At 40.2% G+C, this 24,621-nt stretch overlaps 1 protein-coding gene across 1 annotated transcript; it reads left to right on the top strand.

The window, feature by feature from the left end:
• The first annotated feature begins 304 nt into the window (after positions 1 to 304).
• TMEM242 (transmembrane protein 242) lies at positions 305 to 24,621 on the top strand. Its single transcript, XM_027904934.1, has 4 exons — positions 305 to 455; positions 2,470 to 2,570; positions 8,513 to 8,650; positions 23,390 to 24,621. Exons 1-4 carry the CDS (start codon positions 320 to 322, stop codon positions 23,486 to 23,488), a joined length of 474 nt encoding a protein of 157 aa, XP_027760735.1. The 5' UTR covers positions 305 to 319; the 3' UTR covers positions 23,489 to 24,621.

Raw genomic sequence — 24,621 nt, forward strand, 5'->3', positions numbered from 1 at the left:
ACCCTTATGAGCTTCCTACACAGGACTTGATTTAAAAGAGGTTCTGACAACTTTTGCCAATTTTCCCTCTGCGCGATTTGAGCTCCCGGGGACGCCGAGCGCGCCCCCACCGACAGGTCCCCACCGAGGGGGCAGCGCCTGCCGGCCCGGCTCGGCCCTGCCCTCGGCGCGGCGGCTGCCCCCGCCCGACTGCGCGGCCGAGTAGCAGGAGGAAGAGGATGAGGAGGAGAAGGAGGAAAAGCGGCTGCGTGTCCCAGCCCATCTCCGTTCCCTTCCGGGTCGCAGTCCGCAGCCCCCTCCTCCTCCCGCGCCCTGGGCCATGGGGGCGGCTGCCGGGGGGGCCGCCCACGAGGGCACCGCGGCCGCAGCGCCGCTGGACCCCGGGCGGGGGCTGTCCCTGCCCCGGGGTGCCGGGAGCCCTGCAGCGTCACAGGACAAGCTCTTCTTAATCAAAGGTGCAGACAGCCCTCCTCTCCTCCCCTCCTCTCCTCCCCCTGCACGGGTCAGGGACGAGCAGCAGCGGGTGTGGCAGCCCGGAGACCTCCCCCCGCCGTGCTGTCCTTGCCGTAGCCCGAGGTCTTGCCCCACTCCTCTGTCCCCGGGGAGAAGGGATGACCTTGGGCGAGACTTCTGGATGCAGCGAGGAAGCCCCTGCAACACCGCCCGCCTTTTCCCCTGCCGTCATTAGCGGCGGTGCCTGTCGCCCCTCAGTCACCCTCCCGGGGGCACGTCCGGGCGGGATGCGGGATGCGGGATGCGGGACGCGGGACGGGGGCGGCAGGCGCTGAGCGGAGCTGTCTCCTTCTCTCGGGGGAGCTCCGTCCTGCGGGGCTGCGAGCGCCGCCGGGCGGGCGGGGGTCCGCTCCCAGTGCTGCCGGGGCGCCCTCGAGGAAGAGGCGGCTCGTGCGGGCTAAAGGCAGCGCTGTGGATTCCGTAAGGGAACAAGCCGGTGTCCCGGGCTGGATCGCAGCCGGGAGAACCGCGGCGGGGGCAGAGCCAGAGTCTCCGCAGCCAGACGCACCTGCGGGCGGCTCAGGGCACCGGGAGCACCTGCGGCGGGCTGGCGGCGCTGTGCGGCGTGATACGATATTGTAATAGTATTACTATATGTATATATATATGCTTATCCCGGCCGCTTTGATGTGTGCTCGGTCTGCCCGCGCCTCCCGGTGGACCGGAGGTCGGAGCTCAGGCGGCCCCATCCAGCGCCGCCAGCCGGGACATCCCGGAATCAGCCGGACAGGCCGGGCAGCTGGATGGACGTACTCCCCCGCAGATAGAAGGGTCTCTCTGAGGATGCTCATGGCGAGGCACCGCTCCCTGTTGCCACGCTCTTTGCATACCCCTTGCAGCACGTTTCTACCCCTCCCAAGGAGGCCATTCAGGGCGTTACTGTTTAGGGAGAAGTTAATTTAAAGACCAGTTATTTTTGAAATCGGGGAAATGTAGGTTACTAAACCTAGAAATGTAAAACGCAGTAGAGATGCAAAATTCGGCTAGCATGTCAGGTCCTTATGCTCCCAGGTAGGAAAGGTACCTGATAGATTTAAATGACGTGAGTACTGGAAACTTGTTCATCACAATAATGGGATAAATAATTTTTTAAAAAAGTGACATGTAACGTAAATGTGTTTTGCTTCTTGGTTCCTATTCATACCATTTTTTAATTAAGTGGTACTGGGAAAGGGAAAACGGTGGGTGTCAACACTTGCAAAGGAAGAACGTGTAATACCCTGAAATTTTTAACTTTTAATATGAATGGGTTTTTACTGTTCACTAGGTCTTTGCAAGCCTTTTTCTTAAAAGTGGGAAGGTGTGGCTACACGTGCCTTTGGTGCAAGAGCTAGAAGGGATCACAGGCACCGCAAGTGATTTTGGAAACACTGAAAGAATGGAAAAGCAAGGGATGCTTTCTGTCTTCGGAAAGCTTCTGCTACTGTAATTTTCTTTTTTATTTTTTTTGTTTTTTAAATAGCATTAGAACATAAAATGAAGAAAGCTCAAGAATAAGTGTTGCTTATGTAAAGGTCTTCAGAAACACAGGTGGATTTTCAGGTGACTATTTGAAATAACAAGTGATGCAACAAATAATTACATCTCCCTTTTGGGCAAGGGTGAGGCTTAGCCATAAAACAAGTCAGCGGGTTTTTGGAGTGAGAGAAAAATGTCAAAGTACTGTGAAAAAGCATCCTGGGATTTAAATTACTATTCTGTGTGTGTGTGGCTTGAAAATACATACACATGCCATTATTTTCAAAATGCTCTATTTCATAAAAACAATTCTTTTTCTTGCTATTTTGCCATATTGATTTAACATTAAAATTGTAGATAACAGGACCTTTCCCTTCAACGTGTGCTGACAGGTCTTAATTTTCCAGGTTATATTTTCTACACAGTTTGGGGGGGGGTGTTTTAGTTCCTTTTAATAATAAAATAATGATTTTTATTTCTTCAACTTTTTTTTGGCAGGTGGAATATTTCTAGGTACTGTTGCTACGGCAGGAATGATAGCAGGCTTTGGCACCACACTTGCCATGACAAAAAAGAAGAACCCAGACTGGTTCAGTAAGGTTTGTACATTTTGAGCTGTTTTCCAATAGTGATATACAAGAAATAATGCATCAAATGCTTTATAGATATGGTGATATGTGTGGAGTTTGGCAAAGTTGCTAGTAAGATCACTAGACTTAACTGAAGTGAGTAGGGGTAGGATTAACTTAAAAATCAGTTCAGAGTTGGCACTGCTAGATTCTTTAGTACTTGAGAGTAGCTGAGATACATAACACTTTGATGGAATAATACTAATTCTATATAATGGAATAGAATTAGTGGTTTGTTTTGATTCTGTGATGTGAACACACTTCAGGTATGAGTGACCCAGTTCCCCATACAGTGCCATAGTGCTACAGTGAATCTTGAAGCAACGCAACTGCATTAAGGATGGGAATGAGCAGGTAGAAACCTGTAAGCTGTGAAATAAGTAAGTGGAACCATTTAGTCAAAATTTAAGATCTCTTCCATCCCAATGTGTAAGGTGACCAATGAGAATGAGTAGTGGCAGGGTACTATAAGATCTGATGGCCAAAATTAATCTGATCTTGTGCAGTTACTAACAGAATCCACTTGTGCATTCTGAAGCAAAAAATTGCAAAGTAAAGCTACCAGTTACACCATGTTGGTATATTAATCTCAAAGATAGCACATTTAATTGAAGGCTATTTTTTTTCCTCAGTAATGCTTTGTTATCGCTTGAAGTGTCAAAAATAAGCCCTTAAAATTGATCAGTCTTGTCTCCACCAAACTTTTAAAATGCAATATGTATTACACATGTTCTTAGGGAATTAAGAACTGATCAGTTATGTTTAGTTTTAAAATGTTAATTCAATAACGTATCAAGTTAATTCAGTGCATAGCAAGAGAAAAAGAATTCTTCCATTGCATTTTATATTAGAACCTTTGTATCTGGTTATCCATTATCTCCCTTTGTGGTCAAAGAGTATGAGATCCTGCATTTGCCATCTTATTTTCCTCTGTAGGCTGCTGTGGCATAACTTGCCTTTACGGAAACCATAAATATGGGCTTCTTTTTTGATACAGACAGAAAACTTCATGAGAAGTTATTTCACAAGCTATGGAAACATAGTACAATAAGGAAATTTCTCTCTCTCTTTTTTTAAAAAAACCCCTTCCTTTCTCTTGAGCACTGCATTTTTTCCAGCTTGCGCTTGTTCTTGGGTGTCTGAGCTGTCCTGTTACCACCGTGAAATTTACCAAGAGTGACATTGCATTGACGTCCAAGAATATATTTGCTGGAAATGGCATCGAGTGATATGTACCTTTGCTGGTTTAAAAGTAAACTGGCAGGAGAAAAGAACCCAACTCAAGAGAGATTACAAGTCAGAGTTACAATTTACTAAAAAGATTACAATAAATACAGTGATACAGAGAAAAACTGGTTTTAACCCACAAAGACAGTACCCTGGGACAAGAATAGAATGTTGTTTGTTAGCCCCTGTGTTGAGCACCACGTGGCCCCACTGGGGGCAAAGTAAAAGGAAAGGAAATCTCTTGGTCAGGATGATGATTACAGTCTCATCAAGAGTGGCAGTCACAGTCCTGTTGAAGTCCTGGTCCTTCTCTGGATCCAACGAGTGGTACCAGAAGTCCCAAAACTCCAAGATTATACATGCTTAGGTTCAGATGGGAATGCCCAGTACCTCCCACAGAGTGGGAAGTTGCACAATGGGTGATTTAACTCTTTGAGTCATGGGATACTTCTGGAATCTTTGATGGTCTATGTCCTTGCAGCTGCCTATTATGCCAGTCCAGTATGGCCCTTTAGCAGAGAAGACCCCTCAGGCTGGGTGTGAAGGTGTTAATGCCTTTCCAGAGGGGAGTTATCACAGCTGAGTCATTGGTGTGAAGACAAAGAAACACTCCTCTGCCTCGCAGGGTTCTTTAACGCCCAGCTTGTAGCCTAAGGTGTCAGGTGTGCCCTGGGCAGCTGCTGAAAACAATCCCATTATATGAACAGTCCATCAGAAATGACATAGAGGGTGTAGAATACACAGTTTTGGTTACACCCACATAGTGATGAACTGGTCCTGGCCTCTGTAATTAGGACAGTACCTTTTCAATTTTTGCTGAAAACTGTATTTGCTACTATCTGTGCCAATGAATTAAGATAGTTTGCTAGCAGAAATCTCTGATTCCTGGGCCTCTCAAATACTGCAAAATATAGACAGATACTTTTTAGTCAAGGTGTATGTAAGTGAAAGGGAAGGCTAGACTTTGAGAATGGCTTAACTGTCTGTAGAGGCTCTCTGAGGTACCAGTGAGATTTTGCAGGAGCATTCTGACAAATTTATAGTTACTTACTGTTTAATAACCGCTAGTAACTTCTAATAATACATGATGTATAATAACAAAAACATAACTGTGAATAACTACAGATGATTGCATCCTTCTTAGATGTTCAATCCCTAAATACTATTTTTATTCATGTTAAGGTGAGGACATAGCTCGACAGGTATTTCAAGCCAACGTCAGGCAGCACTGGTGTTGAAAGAATTAATTCTACATACCTTTATGTTTCTTGCAATTCATTCCTGTCCCTGTAAAGGCTCCAATACTTGTGCTACTGGGATGGTGAGATTTGTTAATTCTATGGGGTTTTCTTATTTCTTACATTAGTTTTAGGCCAAATGAAACTTCCACTGCAGTGTATGACTGCAGTGACTGTGCTGTCACAAACTTAGGGGAAGGTTTGGAGGAATAAAAACTATTGCTCAGTGTTTAGGGAAGAAATATGAGACCTATTCTTTCAGCATCTTTTCTGGCTTGTGCCATTTTTTCTGTCAGTGAAATGGTGGCATGCAAGTCAGGTGGAAACAGGAAGCAAACGTAATGCAGCCTGTGACAGATTTAAATAGTTTTATGGGAGAAAAAAAACATAGCAGTTAAGAGGGGAACCTGTAGCATCACAGCATCATGGCTTCGTGACTGCACTCAGACTTCCAGGAAGCAATAGTATGAGATGCTATTCTTTTAAAGTAGTTATCAGTGTTACTGGCAAGAGATAAAGCTAAAATTGTACCTCCTGTACCTCCTCCATGGTAGTGAATTAAAGTAAATATAGGCATTTGTAGGACTGGTGCCCAAATTGACTTGAAACTGAGATTATATAATCCTGTTTAGTGATGAACCACTACAGAGATTTTCATTTAAGAAATTACTGGAGAGGGGGCTCTTAAAATGAAATGCTCAGCTTCAGTAGCCTCCCTGTGATGTGTCCGGTTTTACCAGCATTCATCCAGGTGTTTAATTTAACAATGGATTAGGTCATACAAAACAGCGAACACACTGAATACAATCAACTAAAACAGTTAAGCACGCTGGGTTTTTAGGCACTACTTCCTTTTAGACACACTATGCACAAGGGGACAGTCACAGGATTGAGGCCTGTGTCTTCTCCCACTTCCTACTTTTATCTTGCAGGAGAAAAGAAAAAAGAAAAAACAAAAACCTCAACAGAAACAAACAACCCTCCCCAAACCAAACAAAAAACCAAAGAAAGGAGCATATATTTGGAAAACAAATCAGCTAATTTGGCCCTGTATTTTCACAGCCTGGTGTTTGGAAAGACTCAAGTATTGTTTAAAAGTGTATCTTTTTAATTAAAGAGTGTTTTAAAAAATACGGAAGCAGTAATGACAGAACAATCTGGACACAGAATAACAGGTTTGTGAATAAAACTCAGTTCTCCTAAAAATGTTCTTTGTGTTCTTTTTGTTTTTTTTTTTTCCATGCTACTGTTGTCCTTTTAAATTTTTAGCATTTCATTAATTAGCTTTCTTCATGCTTTAAACAGCATATCTGATAATAGTATAACAAACTGTCCTGTTTACAGAAACCCTTACCTGTGTACTTAAGTGCCCTGAGGAATCAGCCTGTGACTGAGCTGTTTGACTGCTGTCAGTAAAACCAGATTGATTGTTTCCATTTACTGCTATTTTTTCTGGGACAATCAAGCATTTAAATAGTATTCGTGTGTTTTTTCCCAGCAATTTTCACAGATAATGACTCCTATTTAAAGATTCTGTGTAGAGGATATTTTTGCCCATTCATTTCCCATCTTCCAAATGGGAGATTTTTTTTCTGCATGTTGTTATGTGTGGTTAGACTATGGAAGCAGGAAAAATGTCAAAAATAATCATCACCATTTCAAATCTACTCAGAGCAGTCTCTACTAAAAGAGTTATAATAGTTCATTATCTGTGGTAAGGAAATAATAGGACCTGATATTACAATGTGACTAGAGATCTTTGCTGTTTGTGTGTGTATATGCTTTCAGAGCACTGTTTATCTTAACAGCTTCCACTTTGGGTTGTCCAAATTGGAATAAATAAGGGTCAAGATACATCTACTTGTGCCCTTTATAAGTGTGTGTTTCTCCTTGGGTAGCTGGGCCTACAGCTAAATGCCAGGGGAAAATGTTAATGCTGAGGGCTGTCGGAGGATCATTTTAACATTTCAATAAATACAAAGACAAGAGGAGAAAAGCTGCTAATGCTATTTGACTGGCCATAGTGGTAGACACCAAATATTATATCTAATTGTATCAAAGAAGAAAGAAGCATTTTAAAAATGTAAAAAAATTTAAGTCTTTTCAAACAAAGAATACAAAAGATTTTTCTGCCCCACTTTTTATAATGAATAAAAAAGTGCAGTTCTTTTGCATGTTTGGAGGAAATTTTTTTGATCCTTCCACAAGTTAATTTCCCTTTTCAGTATTTTAGTCTATAAATTAAATGATACTTTATTGTTGTATGCTACCTCTGCGCAATAATTAGGTTTTTACTCCAAGATACCCAGTAAGTAAGTAAGTAGGACTGTTAATCTTTGTAAGGACTGTATATGCCCATCTTTAACAGCTACCATCTGAAATCTGTGTTTCCATGTGAAGAACGGAACAGTGATCCTTTGGGAGGAAGAAAAATCCTCCTAATGACAGTTACCACCATGGGCAAGAGAATTTTATGACTGGTGTTGTGGGCTACACAGATTGAAGCTCTCCTATACCAAGTGGCCACTGTGAGATGGTTATGGCTGGCTAACAATGAGCACGAGGTGCACCTTTGGTTGATGTCAGCCAGTGTGTGGTTTATGCCTTTGGAAGCTGCAGTATGCATTTATGTTCTGTGACAGGGAAGGTTTCATTGTGCTTGGGAGGCTCCATTCTTCTTGGCCTGAAGTGGCTTTTCCAAGTCACAGTGTTTTGTGTTTTCAGGACACGTCTCATGGCAGGCTTTTATGCAGCAGTATCTTAACAAGAGTTTAAAACCACCTACTCTTGTTTCTGACAATAATGAGAAGTGTGGAGACTGCAGAGTGTTTTCTGTGTTGCTTCTTGGTGAACTCCGCAGGGAGATGTGTTCAGTGTTGTCATTTGCTCTTTACAAAATTTTCCTAAGCAGTTTCCAGAGCTTCTTCAGAGTTGTAGCCCCTGGAAATTAGTCCCTGGGTTACTGGTAGGCCCTCTCTGTGTCCAGCTGAAAGCTGCTCATGTTCCTCTACTTTCCTAATGTGCTATTTCAAAAGTGCAAATAACAACCTCCAGGCCAAAGGTTACCCCTAACAAAAAAGTACCAAAATCAATGATGTATAATGATTATGTTATGTCACTGCCATAAGGGCTTGTAACTGGTTTTGATTCAGTTTTGTATTTTGACTAGTGGGATAACTAAGTGTTGGATTCTTGTGCCCACGAAACAAGTGACTTCAGCATTTCTGGGCTATTAAAATCATCCCCAGGTGACACTGGCAACCATGAAAGCTGTTCCTGGTAGGAAGGCAGCTCATCCAGCCCCTTGCTTGGCTCTTTGGGTCTGCTGGCCACGCTAGTAGAACTGGCAAATCAGGAAAAAGTCTAAATCACCAGTTAACATTTTTAGCTCTTATTTTTTTCCCCAGTTATTGTTCGCTGTCTTGATCACTTTATTCTTGGTTCTAGGGCATTACTGCCACAGCTGCATTACCAGAGAGTGGTTCCTCACTGGCCTTACGAGCCCTAGGATGGGGCTCACTCTATGCATGGTGCGGAGTTGGATTGCTGAGTTTTGCCATCTGGAAGGCTCTGGGTGTGCACAGTGTGAGTATGATCCTCTCAACTACCATATTTTAGCTTGGGTAATGCCTCTTGGGATGGAATCTCTATAGTACTTCGATCTAAGAGTTATACTTTCATTCATCACGTTTCAACCAGAATGTTTACATACAGGGAAGGTGTTCTTGGTTCTGCGAAAAATGGGATGTTTTAGGAGGAGACAATTTTGGGGCAGAAGCGGTTTTGTCCTGCTTTATATGTATTTGCACAGATGTCTCAGCTACTTCACAAAAGAGCCAGTGTTCTAATTTGGGGACTAAAATAGTAGCTGCAAACTTTCTGTATCCTTTGCTTATTGAATTGAAGGCTACCCCCTGAATCCTATCTTTAGAGCAATCCGTTTATTTGTGCAAGTTCTATTTTTTGCATCAGGACACTGGGGACATAAGAAAAACTGAAAGGAAACCAGCTTGCTCTCTAGAAGGGGCGAGGGGACAGAAGATTGAGTATCATGTGCAGTATAACGGTGGTCCATGACATGCCACGTCAAGGCAAAGAAACTCAGGAAGCATCTGTACATCCCAAGAGGCTACGGCTATTTTTAGTTAATTGATTATGTTCCAGTGTTTCAAAATGTTGAGTGTGAACACTAAAGTTCATGTGAGCATTTTTGTTTGCCCATAGTAATGAGCTGTGACTTAAGAGTCCCCTGCAGCTATAAGTTTGGCAGAGCTGTTTGCATCCTCTTTAGGACTAGGAATGAATAGACTTCCTTTATCGTTCATGGCAAATTATTTATATATTCAGCAAAGAATATATAAAGAGCGAGGAAGAAGATACTACTTTATCTCAGTACTGTTCTCATTAGTACCTTTATTCAAGTTCTCATTTCTTGTCTACTCTGCTGATGTATCCTGTAGCTCAGAATTTGAATCGCAGCATACAGCACTATACAGTCCTTTATTCCTTAGCTTTCAATGCTGATTCTCAGTAGGAGCCAGTAAAGGAGGGCAGAATGCCAAAAAAGCATGGCAGGACATAGGAGGCAGCTACAACACATTTTTAAACTGAAAGCCTCCATGTGAGGCTGTGGTGGAATGTCAGAGAAGGGGGAAGAAGAGTGGGAATACTGGTTTGTACTCGCTGCATGCTGCACGACAGTGGTTCACTCAGTTTCTTGTCAGTCGTATCAGTCAAAAGGATTCATTTCACACTGTACTGCTAATTGTTATTTTTCGTTCTGTCAGAGTGTTTCTAGTCCTGCTGAAGGACAGCAGAATTTGACCTTAGCCTGCCGTTTATGTTAGCTGGTTCTCAGTAAGCTAAATTTTTACTTCCCTGAGCAGTACTGGCTAGAACCACAGTTACTGGTTTTCCTGTGAGGCTGCTTTTCTTGAGACTGCCTGATGGGGAACACCCGCATAAGCTAGAGATGGCAAAGCCCCTGGACATGTCTGAGTCTGATGGTGCTTCTGGTTACTTGACAGCAGTGGCTCTTGTGTCAGAAGCACACTGCAGGCATTTTAGAGAACTGTTGAGTGTTCCTAGTCAGAAAACTGCACCTTATTATGTTCTGTGTTGTGCTAGTGTTGAAAAGAGGGACTGTATTGTAAGAGGCTCTTGCAAATGTCTATTGCTATTGGTTTCTCCTGTAGAGTGCTTATGTTTCACTGTTGTCTAAGGTGAGAATTGCAGATGCTCAGGGAAGTAAATTTCTGTCAAGAGATGATTTGGAACAGCTCTCTCTGCTCTCCACTGACATATTCCATTTACTATAGACTTCTAAATTTCCACTGCAGAAAGGAAGCACATACAATAGTGCTACTCATTATTGCAGAATCAAAAATTAGCAGTTTGTAAGTTTCCTTTTTTCTTTTTCCTGTTTTACTATGTATCTATTAAAATAAAAAATATATATGTTTAAAATTGCTAGAGGTTCAAAAGTAGAAGCATGTTATATTGTGACCAAAGAGGTGCATTAGAATTAAAAATATAGTTATAGAATAAGCCATCTTTGATTTGTTTATTGTTGTTGACACTTTTTGCCTACTCCTTTAACACAACACTCAGGAGCAAACACTGGCTGTTGAAAGACAGTATTTATGTGCTTAAATGTCATCTTCCTGAACAGTCAAGATTAAATAAGTGTTATAAGCGTCTGGTACATCATAAGTTCTGGGCTCTTAAACATATGCTTATTTTAAGAAGGGCCTATTTTTACTTGATGTGTTTTCCTATTTCAGGGGGACATTCTGGTACTTTTGAAAGTTCTTAATTGCTATCATGTAAGCAGAGATAATAGATTAAAAGTCAGTTACAATACTGATTTTTGAGACCAGTGATGCATGTGTTGTGTCTAATTATTATTAGATAGCCACAAATAATAAATAAAATTTTATTTTTGAGAAACTGAAGTTACCACTGACTGAAAGTTTCTTTCCACAAAACTGTTCAGACCATGGAAGACACTGTAGATTTCGGACTAAGCTCAACATTTTCAAATGAACATTTTCATTTCTGTTAAACATTTTACAAGGAGGCTCTTACAGAATCACCTGAATAAAATGTCTTGAGTCTTCGGGGTGGTTAAGTGCTGCGAGTTCACTGGCTCTGTAGTACACACGAGTTCCCAATACCTGTAGAATTTCAAGTCACAATTTCAAACCTAGCATTAGATACCAAGGTTTGAAAGCTATCAAATTAAGGTAGACTTTAGCCTCTCAGTGTGCTACACTCTATGTGACCTGAGGGGAGACCTGACTCATTTTGATGCCAGGAATCTGTATGAACTTAATAACTAAAGCTTTGGCAGCTGGATAGAGAAGAAGAGTTTCTTCCCAGCCTCTTTACCTTAATAGTAACGAGCTGCCCTTGGGACCTACTAATTAGTGACCTGATCCTGCTAAGCAGCAGCTTAATCTGGCAATATTGATAACATTATTGGCAGCTAATACAATCTCTTGGTACTAAATTGTTTCTTATGATATTAAATTATTAATGACAGTAACATTTTGATTGTCAGCACTGCAGATGTTTCATTTAGCAAACAAGAAAACTGCTTTTGTTGCACATAGGAGTACCTCAAGTCCCTTGCTTTCTCAAATCCATTGCCAGTTCTGTCCCTGTGACTGTCTTGGGGGGATCTTAGTGAAAAAAGGACTGTCACTTGCAGAGTTTGAAGGGGAGCTCTAAGTCAAGTAATACTGAATTGTTAAGTATTTAGTGCCTCAAGTCATCTGAAGGAGTAAAATACCGAGGGCAGAGTGGAAAATCAGATGTGATGGATTGGCAGAAATCCCACCACAAGGAGTAAGAGAGTGAGGAGATCCTGAAGCAGAACTGGTTTGTCCAGGAAAGCTATTCGGCAGTTCCATTCGTGGCTCACCAGCCTGCAGCTGATGTTCATGTACACCAGGGCTTGGGCTGGCTGTACAGGAGAAGGAGAGCAGAGCTGGTCCCTGAGTTTGGGGAAGTGCACTGCAAGACGAGCGCAGTGCTTTTTGTGCTTGGAACACCGCACACGCCAGCCACACTCCGGTGGGAATCAGTGGGATGATGCGCAGTCGGTGTCACTGAATGGTCCTGATCCTTGTGTCACCCGCCGGGAATGCCTTGAGAGCGTCCCGGCGGCCGCAGGAAGCGGTGGTTAGCGCGCCTTGCACACCTGGAAGGGCAAAACTAATCCAGGAAGGCGCTGCTGCGTTCCAATCGCGATCGGTGTCGGAGAGCGCTCCCGCCGCCGCTCCCGGCGGCTCCCGCGGGGCGAGGCCGGGGCGCCGCGGCTGCCCCGCAGCGCCACCTGGTGGCGCCGGCCGGAACAGCCGCACCCGCGGCGCCAGCGGCCCATCCCGTCTGACCCCGGAGCAGGGAGAGGCTTGGTCCTGTGAGGAACACCCCGGCACTCAGACAAGCAGCGGGAAAGGGTGTTGCCCCTACACAGAGGCTGTGGTTTCACTGGGTATCGCCGTCAAAATGCTACAGCTTTTAGCGCTGGGGGATGCGTTTCCTATGGGCATGGATTATTGACAGGACAGTGAGGGATTGATGAAAATATATATTACCTTGAGCTTTGTGAGTGTTTAAATTGTCTTGTCATCGCTTGCAAAGTCAGAGATCAGACGACAGGAGCAAAGTGGGACGATATTTCCTTGATGAGTTATAATTGCTGTAATTAATCTGCGCTAGCAGTGTCGCGACTGCTCAGCAATTTGTATCGTGGCATGAAACCGAAGCCACAGTTCAAGATGCCTTATCCTTACACCTTCTGAGACAGCCTGTGCTTGCCACAGAAGCAAATAGTCGCTAAGATCTCTTCCAGGCACTGAGTTGATGCACCAGCTTTGGTGATACGAAATTTTTATTTAATCTTTGTGGTTTATTGGTTCTTAAAACAGCGCTGTGACAATGCGTACTTCCAGCTCTTAACAGTTTATTGTTAAAGGTGGTTCCCTGGAGCTTTACAGTCTGCTGCTTTTTATGCTGGTGTCAAAACCCAGGGGTGATAGTAAGTATCTGATCCTTATGCCTTGGTAAGGAATATAAAAGATTTTACGCTGTCTCAGGTTGGGTTGTTAATATCCCCTGACTGCAGTTGCCACTGTTGTAATCTGAGGACAGGCTGGTTAAGTAATAAACCCTACTAAATCCACTCAACTCTTATTCTGAAATTGAGAAGTGATGTTTCAGTGGGGGCTTGGTTTGATAATGGTTTAAGTTCTGTTTTTCAATAGTGAAAAAGAGAAATCTTCTTTTTAAAAACCTAGAAGATGGTGGTTATCTGACTTTATATTGTACATCTTGAAAAAAATAACCAGCTATCAGTAAAAGTCAGATTCTTCTAACTTGCTTGCTGCAATCTGTTAGGAAAATACTTTAAAATATATTTATCACTCCACCTTTGATTATTCCTGAACACAAAAGCTCTGTCTATATTAGCAGGTATCATTGACCAGCAGCGCTGGGGCAGTATAGTGTTAGCAGACTGAGGACCTGACATCTACAACCATTCTAGGAATTTCAAAATTTGGACTGACGCTGGTCTTGTCCCATGTCTTGAATGCCTGTTTGCAGTTGGACTATGTTATATGTACTCCTAGAAAGCTTCTTCAGTTTTGTGTCACCCTAAAGATGCTCGAGTCATGCATTTTGAGACCATTCAGCAGTACACAAACTCAGGGCCAGTAAACATGGACAACTGGGAGATTTGCTTCCGAGCAGCATCCTGATCTGAACCCAAGACTCATCCAGACACACCCACAGGCTTCCTCTCTGAGGCACTTTACAACACAGAAGGACACATGCCGGTTAAACACAAGCTTCATAATTGATATCTGGCTTGAAACAAAATGGCACTACCTTTTTTAATAAGTTTATTTGCTATTTAACTATTTTCACATCAAGGCACTATCTTCCATGGCATTATCTTACAGGTTTTGATCTTGCAGCCTCAGAACCGTGTAGCTGCCCACTCCTGATACAGTGGGATGACTGTTTTCTGATGTAAACCACAGCAGTATTGAAATAATTTTTGTAGAAAAGATTGGGTTTGGCCAATTTACAATTTCAATTTTTTTTTAAAGTTGAATAGGAGTTGAAACATCTTATTTCGAGATTCTCTATATGGAATGTTCAGTTAAGTTTTAAATTTTCAGTGAAAGGGTAAATGGTGTTTCACTCAGTAAAAAAGGTTAAAAGTAAAATACTCAAAGTTATCTTAAAGCCTCTGTTGTTACAGTTGAACTAAACAAGTATTTTCATGGAAGTTTCCATAAATTAAACCTTTCTTATTTTATTGACCTATTCTACAAGTGTTATGATCCACTACACCTTTTTATTGCTTGGAAAAATGTTAGTTTCACAGAATCACAGAAGAGTTAGGGTTGGAAGGGACCTCTGGAGATCATCTAGTCCAACCCTCTTACCAAGACAGGGTCACCTAGAGCAGGTGACACTGTTTTCTCGAAGTTTTCTAGAATTTTCTAGAAGTTATGGTTGGGTTGTAAATGCTCATTTTTAATTAAACTTGCAGCTATAGAGTACTTGACAGATACTTAAACATACCTGTGAATGTCTGGTGTTCTTTTTTTCTTCCTTTTTTTTTTTTTTGACTGTCAGTGATTATGATCCTTCTTTTAAAAACAGAACAATGCCCCCAGCCCTTGTAGATTGAAACTTACAACAATTAACAAACAAGATAAATAAACTTTAAAAGCCCTTTTGCTCTTCATGCCCTCATTAAGTTAGGTTTCATTTAGTCACAAATAAAAGCATTCTTTGTCCCATAGGAGAAGGGCCTGGATGATTCATATGTAGGTTTGTGAGATTCTGATTGTTAATTCCACATCTGTTCCATGAAAAGGTGGAAAAATAGTGGGAATAATTGCTTAGCAAGTTGTGACTAATGTTATTATATTAGTTTATCATTTTTATGGTGTTTCCTAGTGAAATATCTTGTTTTTCATTGATCTTAACCTGTAAAATATTGAGTCTGAAACTATTACATGTCTGCAAAGAGATGTCTAAAACAATTAAAAACAATATAGAGAATATATGCTTGCCTTTGTTGGTAAGGACATTTCCTAAGTGGGCTGCCCTTCTCTAGAGGAAATCTAACCTCTAAATCACCATTTTAAGTATAAAAATAACATCCCCCTGCCTGCTTTTTTTGAGAGATATTTGATATAATTTTGGGAAAGTATAGTCATAGGCACAGTATAAATACAAAGCAGTATTGGCTGTAAGGATGAATTCATTTAAAACAGAAGATGAGAACATGGAGACAGTCTTCAAAAATTACTGGGTTTGTAAATAGTACTAAGACTTATAAATCTCAACTAAATACAGGCATATTGCAATGGCTGAAATTCTTATGCTATTTCATAAATGAAGAAATGTTGCCATAAAAGCAGCATATCTCCTAAAATAACTATAGAGTAATCCTAGAGTAATTCCTAGATTTTTTTGTTGTTATTTGTTTTAAATTGTTGTTATATTTAATCCTCACATAAGTATTATTAATGAATTTTCTATTCCCTATCATGCTTACGTCTGATCACAAAACAAAAACTTACCTTCTCCTTGCTATTTCATGATTACATATTTCTATATAAATCAAATCTGCCCATTTTTTTAGTGTTCTTTTATTTCTTCAATATTTATTCAAACTCAAGCTCTTAGAAAGGAGTATTAGTACAAGTTAGCACTTCCTGTTTATACTAGATTTTTCTGTACTGCTTATATTGCCTAATTAGTTTGGTTTGGAGAAGCCTTGCGTCTACATGTGTTCTGCTAGTATTTTACTCTAGAAAACAAGCAAAAAAAAGAAACCAATGAACTTCACTGTATAGTTGATAATGCAGAATGCTTATTCAAGGATTAAGATCATCATTTTGCTCTGGAAAGCTGCTACATCTGCTTTATAAATAGGGACAGCTGTAAGTGAGTATTTCAAGAATATGGGAAGACTAACTGTAGCTGTCTTGAGGAATTACTCTTTTGTGCTGTGGGAGCTGTTAGCTGCCAGCAGCGTGCTAAGAAGCTAGAGAAAACAAACCCATGTTCAGCCTATGCTCCGAAATGCCTCTGTGGAGCAGTCCCACATCACCCTAAGTGGATGAGTGGGTTGATTCACTTCTTGACCACATATAACTGTAAAGTGTACATGTACAATTAAAATCTGAATCGAAGCTTCTCTAATGGGTGCCAATTATTCATGCTTCGTCTTGGTTCCACGGCATCTTCCTGTACGTTAACTGTGGTGGTGTGGCCATGCTTGTCTTACCCCTCTGTAGGCAGAGACCTCAGCTACTCTGCTTGCCTGGAGGCATCCAGCTGTCCCTGCCTGGCTCTGGGTGTCACACTGGCTCTGACAGGTTTCCAGCGTGGAATTCAGCCCCAGTCAGGGTGTTGGGGCTTAGGCTTCACTGAAGAGTTTTGGGTGAGTGCTGGCCCTTTTCCCAGCCTTGGATCTTGCTTGTGGATGATACATATAATGAATTCCTGGACATAGAGAGGAAAAGAATTACTCAGATTGCCCTTTTCAGGAACTGCCTGCTTGCAGACAATTCGTGTTTTGAATTTAATTCAGAAATCTGAATTACAGCACAGAAGAGCTTATAGGGTTGGGACACTCATCCTGAGATTTTGGGTCTATTAACCAGCTAGCATTATACATTTGGATATTTAACTATGTTAAATTTAAAATTATTTCACGATTAATTTTTCAAATTGCCCAGGGTGACTAAGGGGCAATGACTAATACACCATAATAGACTAATCATGTGGATGTCCTTTCCAGGCACCCAGATTTGAAAGTAAGATTCTGCAGAAATAAATGGCACATTCCTCGGTGATATCAAAAGTATTCTACTCTCAATTTTTCTGCATGGCATGAAAGCCTTTACTTTGACATATCATATACTACAAAAATTTAATTCCTTGACATTTTATTTCAGAAATATCGACGTGGAAATGTATAAAACTTAAAAGGACACTCCTGTATCTCCGAACCTAAGGAAGTTACTTTCTTTTTCAGATTCCGGTTTACAAAATTACTGTCTCTGTGTTTAGAAATTAAATGCTGTCTCTCCCATTGATCATAATCACTTTTTTTAAAAAATTCAAACTAATCTAGTTAAATAGTGTTGCTTTCTTTAGGCTTTTCTACTGGAATAGCACCTTCTTCCCACTTTGGGATCTAAGTGACATTTGCACAGAGATTAAACCAGGCAAAGAAGGACTAGTAAAACATGTTTGTGATGTAGACCAACCCTCTTCCCAGTTGGGAAACGCATTCATTTATGAATAACATGGCTGCCGCACACTTGGAAAAGTAACATGAGGGAAGTATTTCATGTGTTTTGTCTTTTTGTGTGACCCAATAACTGGAAAACAGGTAGCCTGACCTTTGTGACTTGGCAGGTCAAGTGGGAACTGTGACAGCTTCATTCTAAACAATGATGGTCCTCTCTCCCTGTGAAGTTCACTTAGGTTATTTTTGTGTTATTTTTCTTTAAAAAAGTGCAGGACATGCAGGACACTTAGAGAACATTTACAGAAATAAAATTGTGGGAAAATATGTGTTTGTTTAACGTTAGGCACTGTAAATAACCCTCTGATTTCAAAGAGAGTGCTCAGCACTGCATATGGTTAAGCATATGTGTAAGCCTCCATGAGACAGGGGGCCAGTATGAGCTCTTGACTTCTCTAGAAGGTTTAATAAAATTCTACTGCTGCTTTTCCGAATGCATGCCTAAAACACTGGATTCAGCAAACTGGTGGTGAACAGTGTACTATGACAGTACAGTGTAAAGCTGTTAAATTTTAGGGTGTATGCTGCCAGGACTGACCCTCTCAGGGACTTTTTAAGTAGACTTGTAGTTCTGTATAATCCAGGCATTCATGATGCCTTTGCCAATGAAGGGCAAGATATAAGAATGTGAACCAGGGCTGCATTTTCCATGCTTATTTCAGAGGTCAGGAGGCAAACCAGCACAGAGTGGCCTGCAGTGAGTGCCCCATTTACACTGAGAAAAGGCGAATCACCTTCAGCTGGCAGGCTGGCTGCTCTGCTCTTCAGTGCTGTAAGGGCTCAGCACTTGCTGTTTTCTACAAATAACTTGCTATTTCTGTATGTGGCCCTTGGTAGTCATTTGCTAACAAGGGCAACAGCAGTCATTTTAAGATTTGGGAAAAGGTGGCAAGAACAATCCTCACTGGTGCTTTTAAATCGAGGGCAGCCTGCCTCATCTTCGAGCCTTTTGAAATGGAAGATGGCTGAGAACAGAGGGCATGCACATACTGTATTCTGCTGCCAGTTGATATCCCAGTTCAGGGCATCTAACCTCATTTCACTTGGAAGCTAATGTAAGCAGTTCTTACTGATACAAGTACTAAAATAGGAAACTAATAATTCCTAGAATCTGGGTTGGCCTATTATGAATGTCAGACATTAAAGAGAACATTTCTTCGTAAAACTTTCATTCTTGGATTCAAATAGACTCTTTTAGCCCCTCTTCCATTCATTTTAATATGAACGGCCATGTAAGTGCTCTCAGTAATAGTGCTATCCCAATTTTTGTGTGACATTCTGTCAACGATGTACATTAAAAAGAGATTATTAAATGGATGATGCTTTTAGGTCCCCGTATTTTTGCCATCTGAGGCAGGATCATTAGGTTAAGATAAGAAAATAACAGTGATCTGTAGCTATTACAGATTATTTAATGCAGTAAGGTAGATGATACCCTTTTAGAAAGAAGCCTGACAGAGGTAGAACAGTTACTGTAATTTATTTGGCAAGAAAAAACAGCATCAAGGCTTTGCAATATCTGGGACAAAAAAAATAAAATTCACTTGAGTGAAATTCACTTCAGAGAGTTGCCTGCAGGAATGGAGCATGCTGGAATGTTAAGAAATGTGTTACAAATCGTTCATGTACCACTGGGTTCAGAAGCAGCAGCTGAGAGAGTGGCCTGTGATACTGAAGGCAGCAGAAAGAGGTAAAATACATTCAGCTTTTAGCGCTTGGTTTACTGCACTATTAATTGAAGACATTATCACAGTTGAACCAAGTACCCCAGTGTCAGTGTGGCTGACAGTAATAAAAAGGCAGCCATTTCAGTGAATTATTTCAAAACATTCCAGTAGTTAATACATAGCACATTACCTCTTGTAATTAAATTAATGCCTTTTGATTTGAGACCACTGATGTGTATATTGTGAAATCTGGAGGAAATACAAGAGATTTCGAGGAGGGGAGGAGAGGGAAGAAGAGACCTCCTGAGTGGCAAGTCTACTAAAAAGAAAAGGTAAAGCAAGATACAGATTCCTAGTTGCATCATTTCCCTGGTCAAGAAATATACTTGTACCCTGAGAGTTAAAGCAGGTAAAGACAAAGTCCTAATTCTTGCACCTCAATTGTGCAGTATTAATAGAAGATAAGGCTGATCCATCATCTTCACAAGAAGCTCACCCCACTACAGGAGGACTGGACGCTGGCCAGCCCAGTTTGTTGAGGGACTAATTTACATGTTTAGTGAACAAATTTTGCTTTCACTGCAAGGATCCTCTGAAGTTACAATGGGCCTAGTATGATACTGTCAATTAAATGCAATCAAGAATAACCCCAGGGCCAGTAAGAGTTAGTTTGAAGGCCGAATTTAGTCATAAATACATTATAAATAAGTATATGTATAAATATATTTTTGTCATATATATATTTATATTTATGTCATATATATATTAAATAGAATTTGGCCAGTCAAGGCGCAGAAGACTGAGCTATAAGTCTCTGACTGACACAATCGGAAACATTTATGTTGTTAAAAAACCTCCAAAGTCCATCTATTAAGAAGTTAGGGCCTAAAATGTAATACTAGAATGGTTTGTAAGCAGGCAGATGTTGTCAGTGCTAGAGAAGGGACAGGAACTTTGGGATGCCATTTCCATGGTTATTTTTGTATGTATACACCAGTTCCATTACATCAGAGAACAGTTCTTTTTCAAAGCTTTCTCCATGGTTTTAGGCAATGTTGTAAGTGAGCTTTAGAGGAGCTCTGAGGACCGGGAAGACAGTGATTGGGATTTGGAAGTACATTTAAGAGAGCAACAAGCACAAGTGTGGAAATGAAGGAAGAAGCTCAAAAGCTGATATTCGTGGAACAGAAGAGACGGGGGAAGATACCTTAGAGGTCCAGATCAAAAACACAATGAAATATTATACTAGCTTTCTTGCTAGGAGGAGAGGGAGAGGGGGAAAATAGAAGTCTGTGACCAGTACTAATTAAGTTGTGTAATGTATTACTAGTGAGGACTCAACAACTTGTGGAAAGAAATAATCTTTTAACTGATATAGAAATGAAAACTTCTAGTAAGAGTTAGTAGCTGTGATATTTGTATTGGGAAGAAATTGGCCCTTTTTAGACATACGTTGAAGTCATGTATTAATGAGGCCCATGCCAGTCACTACAGATAATGTCCTTCTTAAAGAGCTGACAGCCCAAAGTGTTACACTGAGAAAGAGCTGACAGCCTAAAGCATTACACCGAGAAGACAATGCACGGTGGTGATCAGCTTGGCAGTATGATTTATTGAAATAGCTCACTGCCCAGGAATCACAAAGGAAGAAGATTTGTGGACAACTGTGTTCACATGCTGAAAGTTGTGAATTGCAAATGGAAAACTATTTTTGTGCAGAGGGAGCTCGTGGAAAAGGGCAGGCAGGAGAGGAAGTGGTAAATGAGACTTCGGGGCTGGCATCATTTACAAAAGGGTTTTACAAATAAGCATCAAAATCTGGGAAGACAAGGCTGAGGAAATTTTTCAGGGAGTCTTAAAAGCAAAAGAAAAATACTGAATTTTTCAGATTTGGTCCATGTGTTAAGGAAAAATTGCTTTTCCAGGAAATGAGTTGCTTTTACCTGCAGAACATAAATTAGTGTTCTGAGAGGAGAAAATCTGTCTAATATTCTTAAATCTGCAGCTGCTAGTAGTGGTTTAGTGCTTTCTAAATAAATATCTTTTTTCTTTTAGAACAGAGCTGTGGAGTTTTATTTCCCAGACAAGCTTGCTTTTTGCATTCAAGAGTTAGAGTCTGTCATGTTAATAATTATAAGGTGAAAGTGAGGAATCACTGTAGTGGCTCCTCCACCCATCATCTTTTTGGAGGCTTTATAGAATTGCTTTTAGTTTCCCTTTGATTTTTTGTGTCTTTAGTGAAGTAACAAAGGTGTCTGCTTATGAGTGTGTCATTTAAATTTTACCCTAAAAGCAATTTAAAAATCTGAGTTCAGAAACAACCAAAAAAATCCACATTGCACCAGATCGTTAGCTGGTATAAAATGTTTTTACCAATAGAGCTACAGCATTTTACATCAGGTTAATATCAGACCATTCCTGCGCTACCAAACACCCAGAGAATAAACACCTAGAGTGAGATGAAAGAGCAGAAGACTTGAATCACTCTTTAGGAAGAAAAAAAGGTTTAGTAAATTGAATACTTTCTGAACATCAGTGAACTGGGGTAACTTAATTACAGAGGACTGGAAAAAACAGCTAAGCCAATGCTCCTAAAACATTTACTACTGTAAATACTTGTATTTAATTGTCAGCAATTGTTTAATGTAATTTGGACTGTTTCCCTACGTCAATTCTGATACTGATGTTTATTATTCTTGGAAACATTAACTGTCTATGAGGGCTTCTCAGTTTTAAATAAGAAGCAAAAATGTTAGTTTAGGAACAATTGTGTGTGATTGCCAAGATTTTTAAAAACCCAGGAAAAAATAATTAATCAAAACAGCTATCTGATCAGAATGAAATATAAAACAGAGAGCAAATTAGTTTTTATTTAAGAACAAAATCAGGATAAAGCAAAAAGGATAATTTGGCTCTGAATCTTTCTTCTACTTTGTATAACATATATTTTTATTTGGTTAACAATACCCAGGCATTATTAGACAAAACCTAGAGTTCTAAAATGTTTTCATCCATCATAGTTAGCTATTGTCTTAGTAAAGGATTGGTAATTTCTTTGTAAATTGTTTCATTCTTTGTATCAGCTGTAACTTGAGTAATTGTGTTCCAGCAGCATTTCTCTAAAGAATACCATTTTTTTGTGAGAATTATTCATACACAAGGACTGGAACAGAAAATAACCCAGAGGTATTTGTAAAAATACTGATGACCCATAGCACACAAGACATAGGCATATTAGAGAAGATGCCTGTGTGACTGTTTGGAATATCTAGGTTTCCTGGAACCTCTCTGTGGGACATACTGCCTGAAACAGCATTTGGTCTACAAGAGGTCATTGCATCCAGTACTTGCATAACCACATCCTGTCTTCTCTGTGTGAATGTCGTAGATTCTGTAGAGCTTCCTAAAAATAGCAGTCCAAAACCTGCCCTGTACATCATGCTTTTTAGTGTAATAGGAGTTTCACTGATCTGTTTTTTCCATGCCTACCCTTTAAAAATATATATAAAAATACATGTAAAAATCTTGGAAGAAGGAAACCCACCAGATGTAAGTATTAGCTTCAAATAGAAGTGATTTTTATATAGAAGAATTTTCAATTCTGGATTTCCAGGACTGCTGAATCAGACATTGGTGATAAAATGCTTAGCATAAATATAAATTATAAATACCATGTATGTTATATAGATATACTTCCTCTTTCACAGCATGTTAACAACAGTGAAAGAAAAGCTTAGTTCTATATATCATTATGAATCTTTCCTTCCTACTACTATATACTTTTGAATGAGACTTTGTTTTGTCACCCATGTCCGTGTGTTGGGATAAACCTAAACTGTCAGAGCTGACCAGTATTTTTCTTTAACTCTTGTTTTAAAATCCTTGAACAGACCTATTGGATCTTTCATCCATTACAAGTATAGAAAAAGGCACTGCAGTCAAAATATGAGCATGTTCTATGGAGGTAATTTTCCTCCAAACGGAAACATTTTAAATGTGTGTGTGTGTCTGTGTGTAGTAATTCATGTAACAGTAGTGAATCCTTCAGGTACGCACTCCAAATCATTCACCCCAGTGTGGTGCTTTAGAAGGGGTAATTGTTGTGGGTCCCTTCATGCTTTTTTCACTTTACCAATTGGACCAATGTAATCAGAGGGAAAGTCTTAATCTTCAGTTATTTTAGAAGTTTTTTTGCCTCTTCTTTACCTCACAGAGTTTATTTTGTGGAATAAGCCTGGGGTGTATGGTGCTACTTTATTTGCTCGTTATTAGCAGTTAACTGATTTTGTTTTTAAATCTCTTTTATAGATGAAAGAATTCCAAACTAAGATGCAGTCAATCTTTCCAGCAATTCCTAAGAATAGTGAGTCCACTGTTGAATGGGAAAACTTGCTTAAATCGAAGTGAAAGACTCAGAGCCATTTGGAGATGTCTCTTTCAGCAAGAACAGGAGTGGAAGTAGCAGAAGTGTCCCCTGTGGAAAACGAAGAAGATTCAGACTGAGCAAGAAGAAGATACTGACTGAGTTCACTGAATCTGTGAATGCCAGTTAACATCTGGCAGCAAGGGAATTAAAAAAAAAAAAAAGCCAAACAATTTATACTGCACGTTTAAGCAAGTTTGCTATAGTTGATTTGTGAGAAAATGAACCCTCCAAGATAAGTTGGATTCAGCTTGAAGACTTTTATCAAAGCTTACAGAAAAAACTGATTGTCATTAGTAAATATATGGACCTAATCCCAGTAAACTCCTATTCTATCCTGCATTTCAAGAAGAATTTTATGACATTTCTCTGGGAAACAAAAGAACAGTACTTTCAGAGACTTGTACATGATGTATTACTAATATAACCATCAAGTCAATTGTAACAGATCTATTGCTGGGCCTGATGATAAAGCATACAGTGCACTATTCAAAAATACAGAAGATATTTAAATTTACAACAGAGGAAGTATCTAAACTAAAATATTTTTCTATGTCTGAAGGTAAAGTTTAAAATGCCCAATAAGCAAGTAGTGACCTACTGAGCTCCTCTGCAGAGCATCAGAAGAGATGTCTACCAAGTGCACTGTTTTCTCAGTATTATACTGATTTTTTTAATTGGATCCCACAATAGTGAATCTGATAATTTGTATAAATGTCTCTATTATATTTGTGTATCACTTGAAATAGTAAGTGAAAAAAGATATGAAATAGTGAGACACCCAGTCTATCCTACACAAATATTTTCATCTAAGAAAGTGTATGGGCAGGGCTAGTTTTTCTGTGTGTTTGAGTCATTTCTGTGGCTCTTCTACCAGGGGAAGCCATGCGACATTTTCCACACTGCAGTAATCTCATGCAGTGTGGGTGTAAACTAGAAAAAATAATGTGTGACTCAAATGTTGTATTTGAAGAACTGAAGATCTGTAAAAATGGAGGAATAAAAAAAGTGCTATCAGTGAACAATCCTTTGTTACTCAATTGTCAGATTTTCTTATTAATTGCACACAGTCCAGTTAGTCAGTTGTCAGATTTAATAAAGTCCTCTTAAAACCTGT

This window comes from Empidonax traillii, unplaced genomic scaffold (assembly GCF_003031625.1).
Source record: "Empidonax traillii isolate 1590-97213 ecotype Southwest subspecies unplaced genomic scaffold, ASM303162v1 scaffold24:size2376012, whole genome shotgun sequence".
Taxonomy (NCBI): Eukaryota; Metazoa; Chordata; class Aves; order Passeriformes; family Tyrannidae; genus Empidonax; species Empidonax traillii.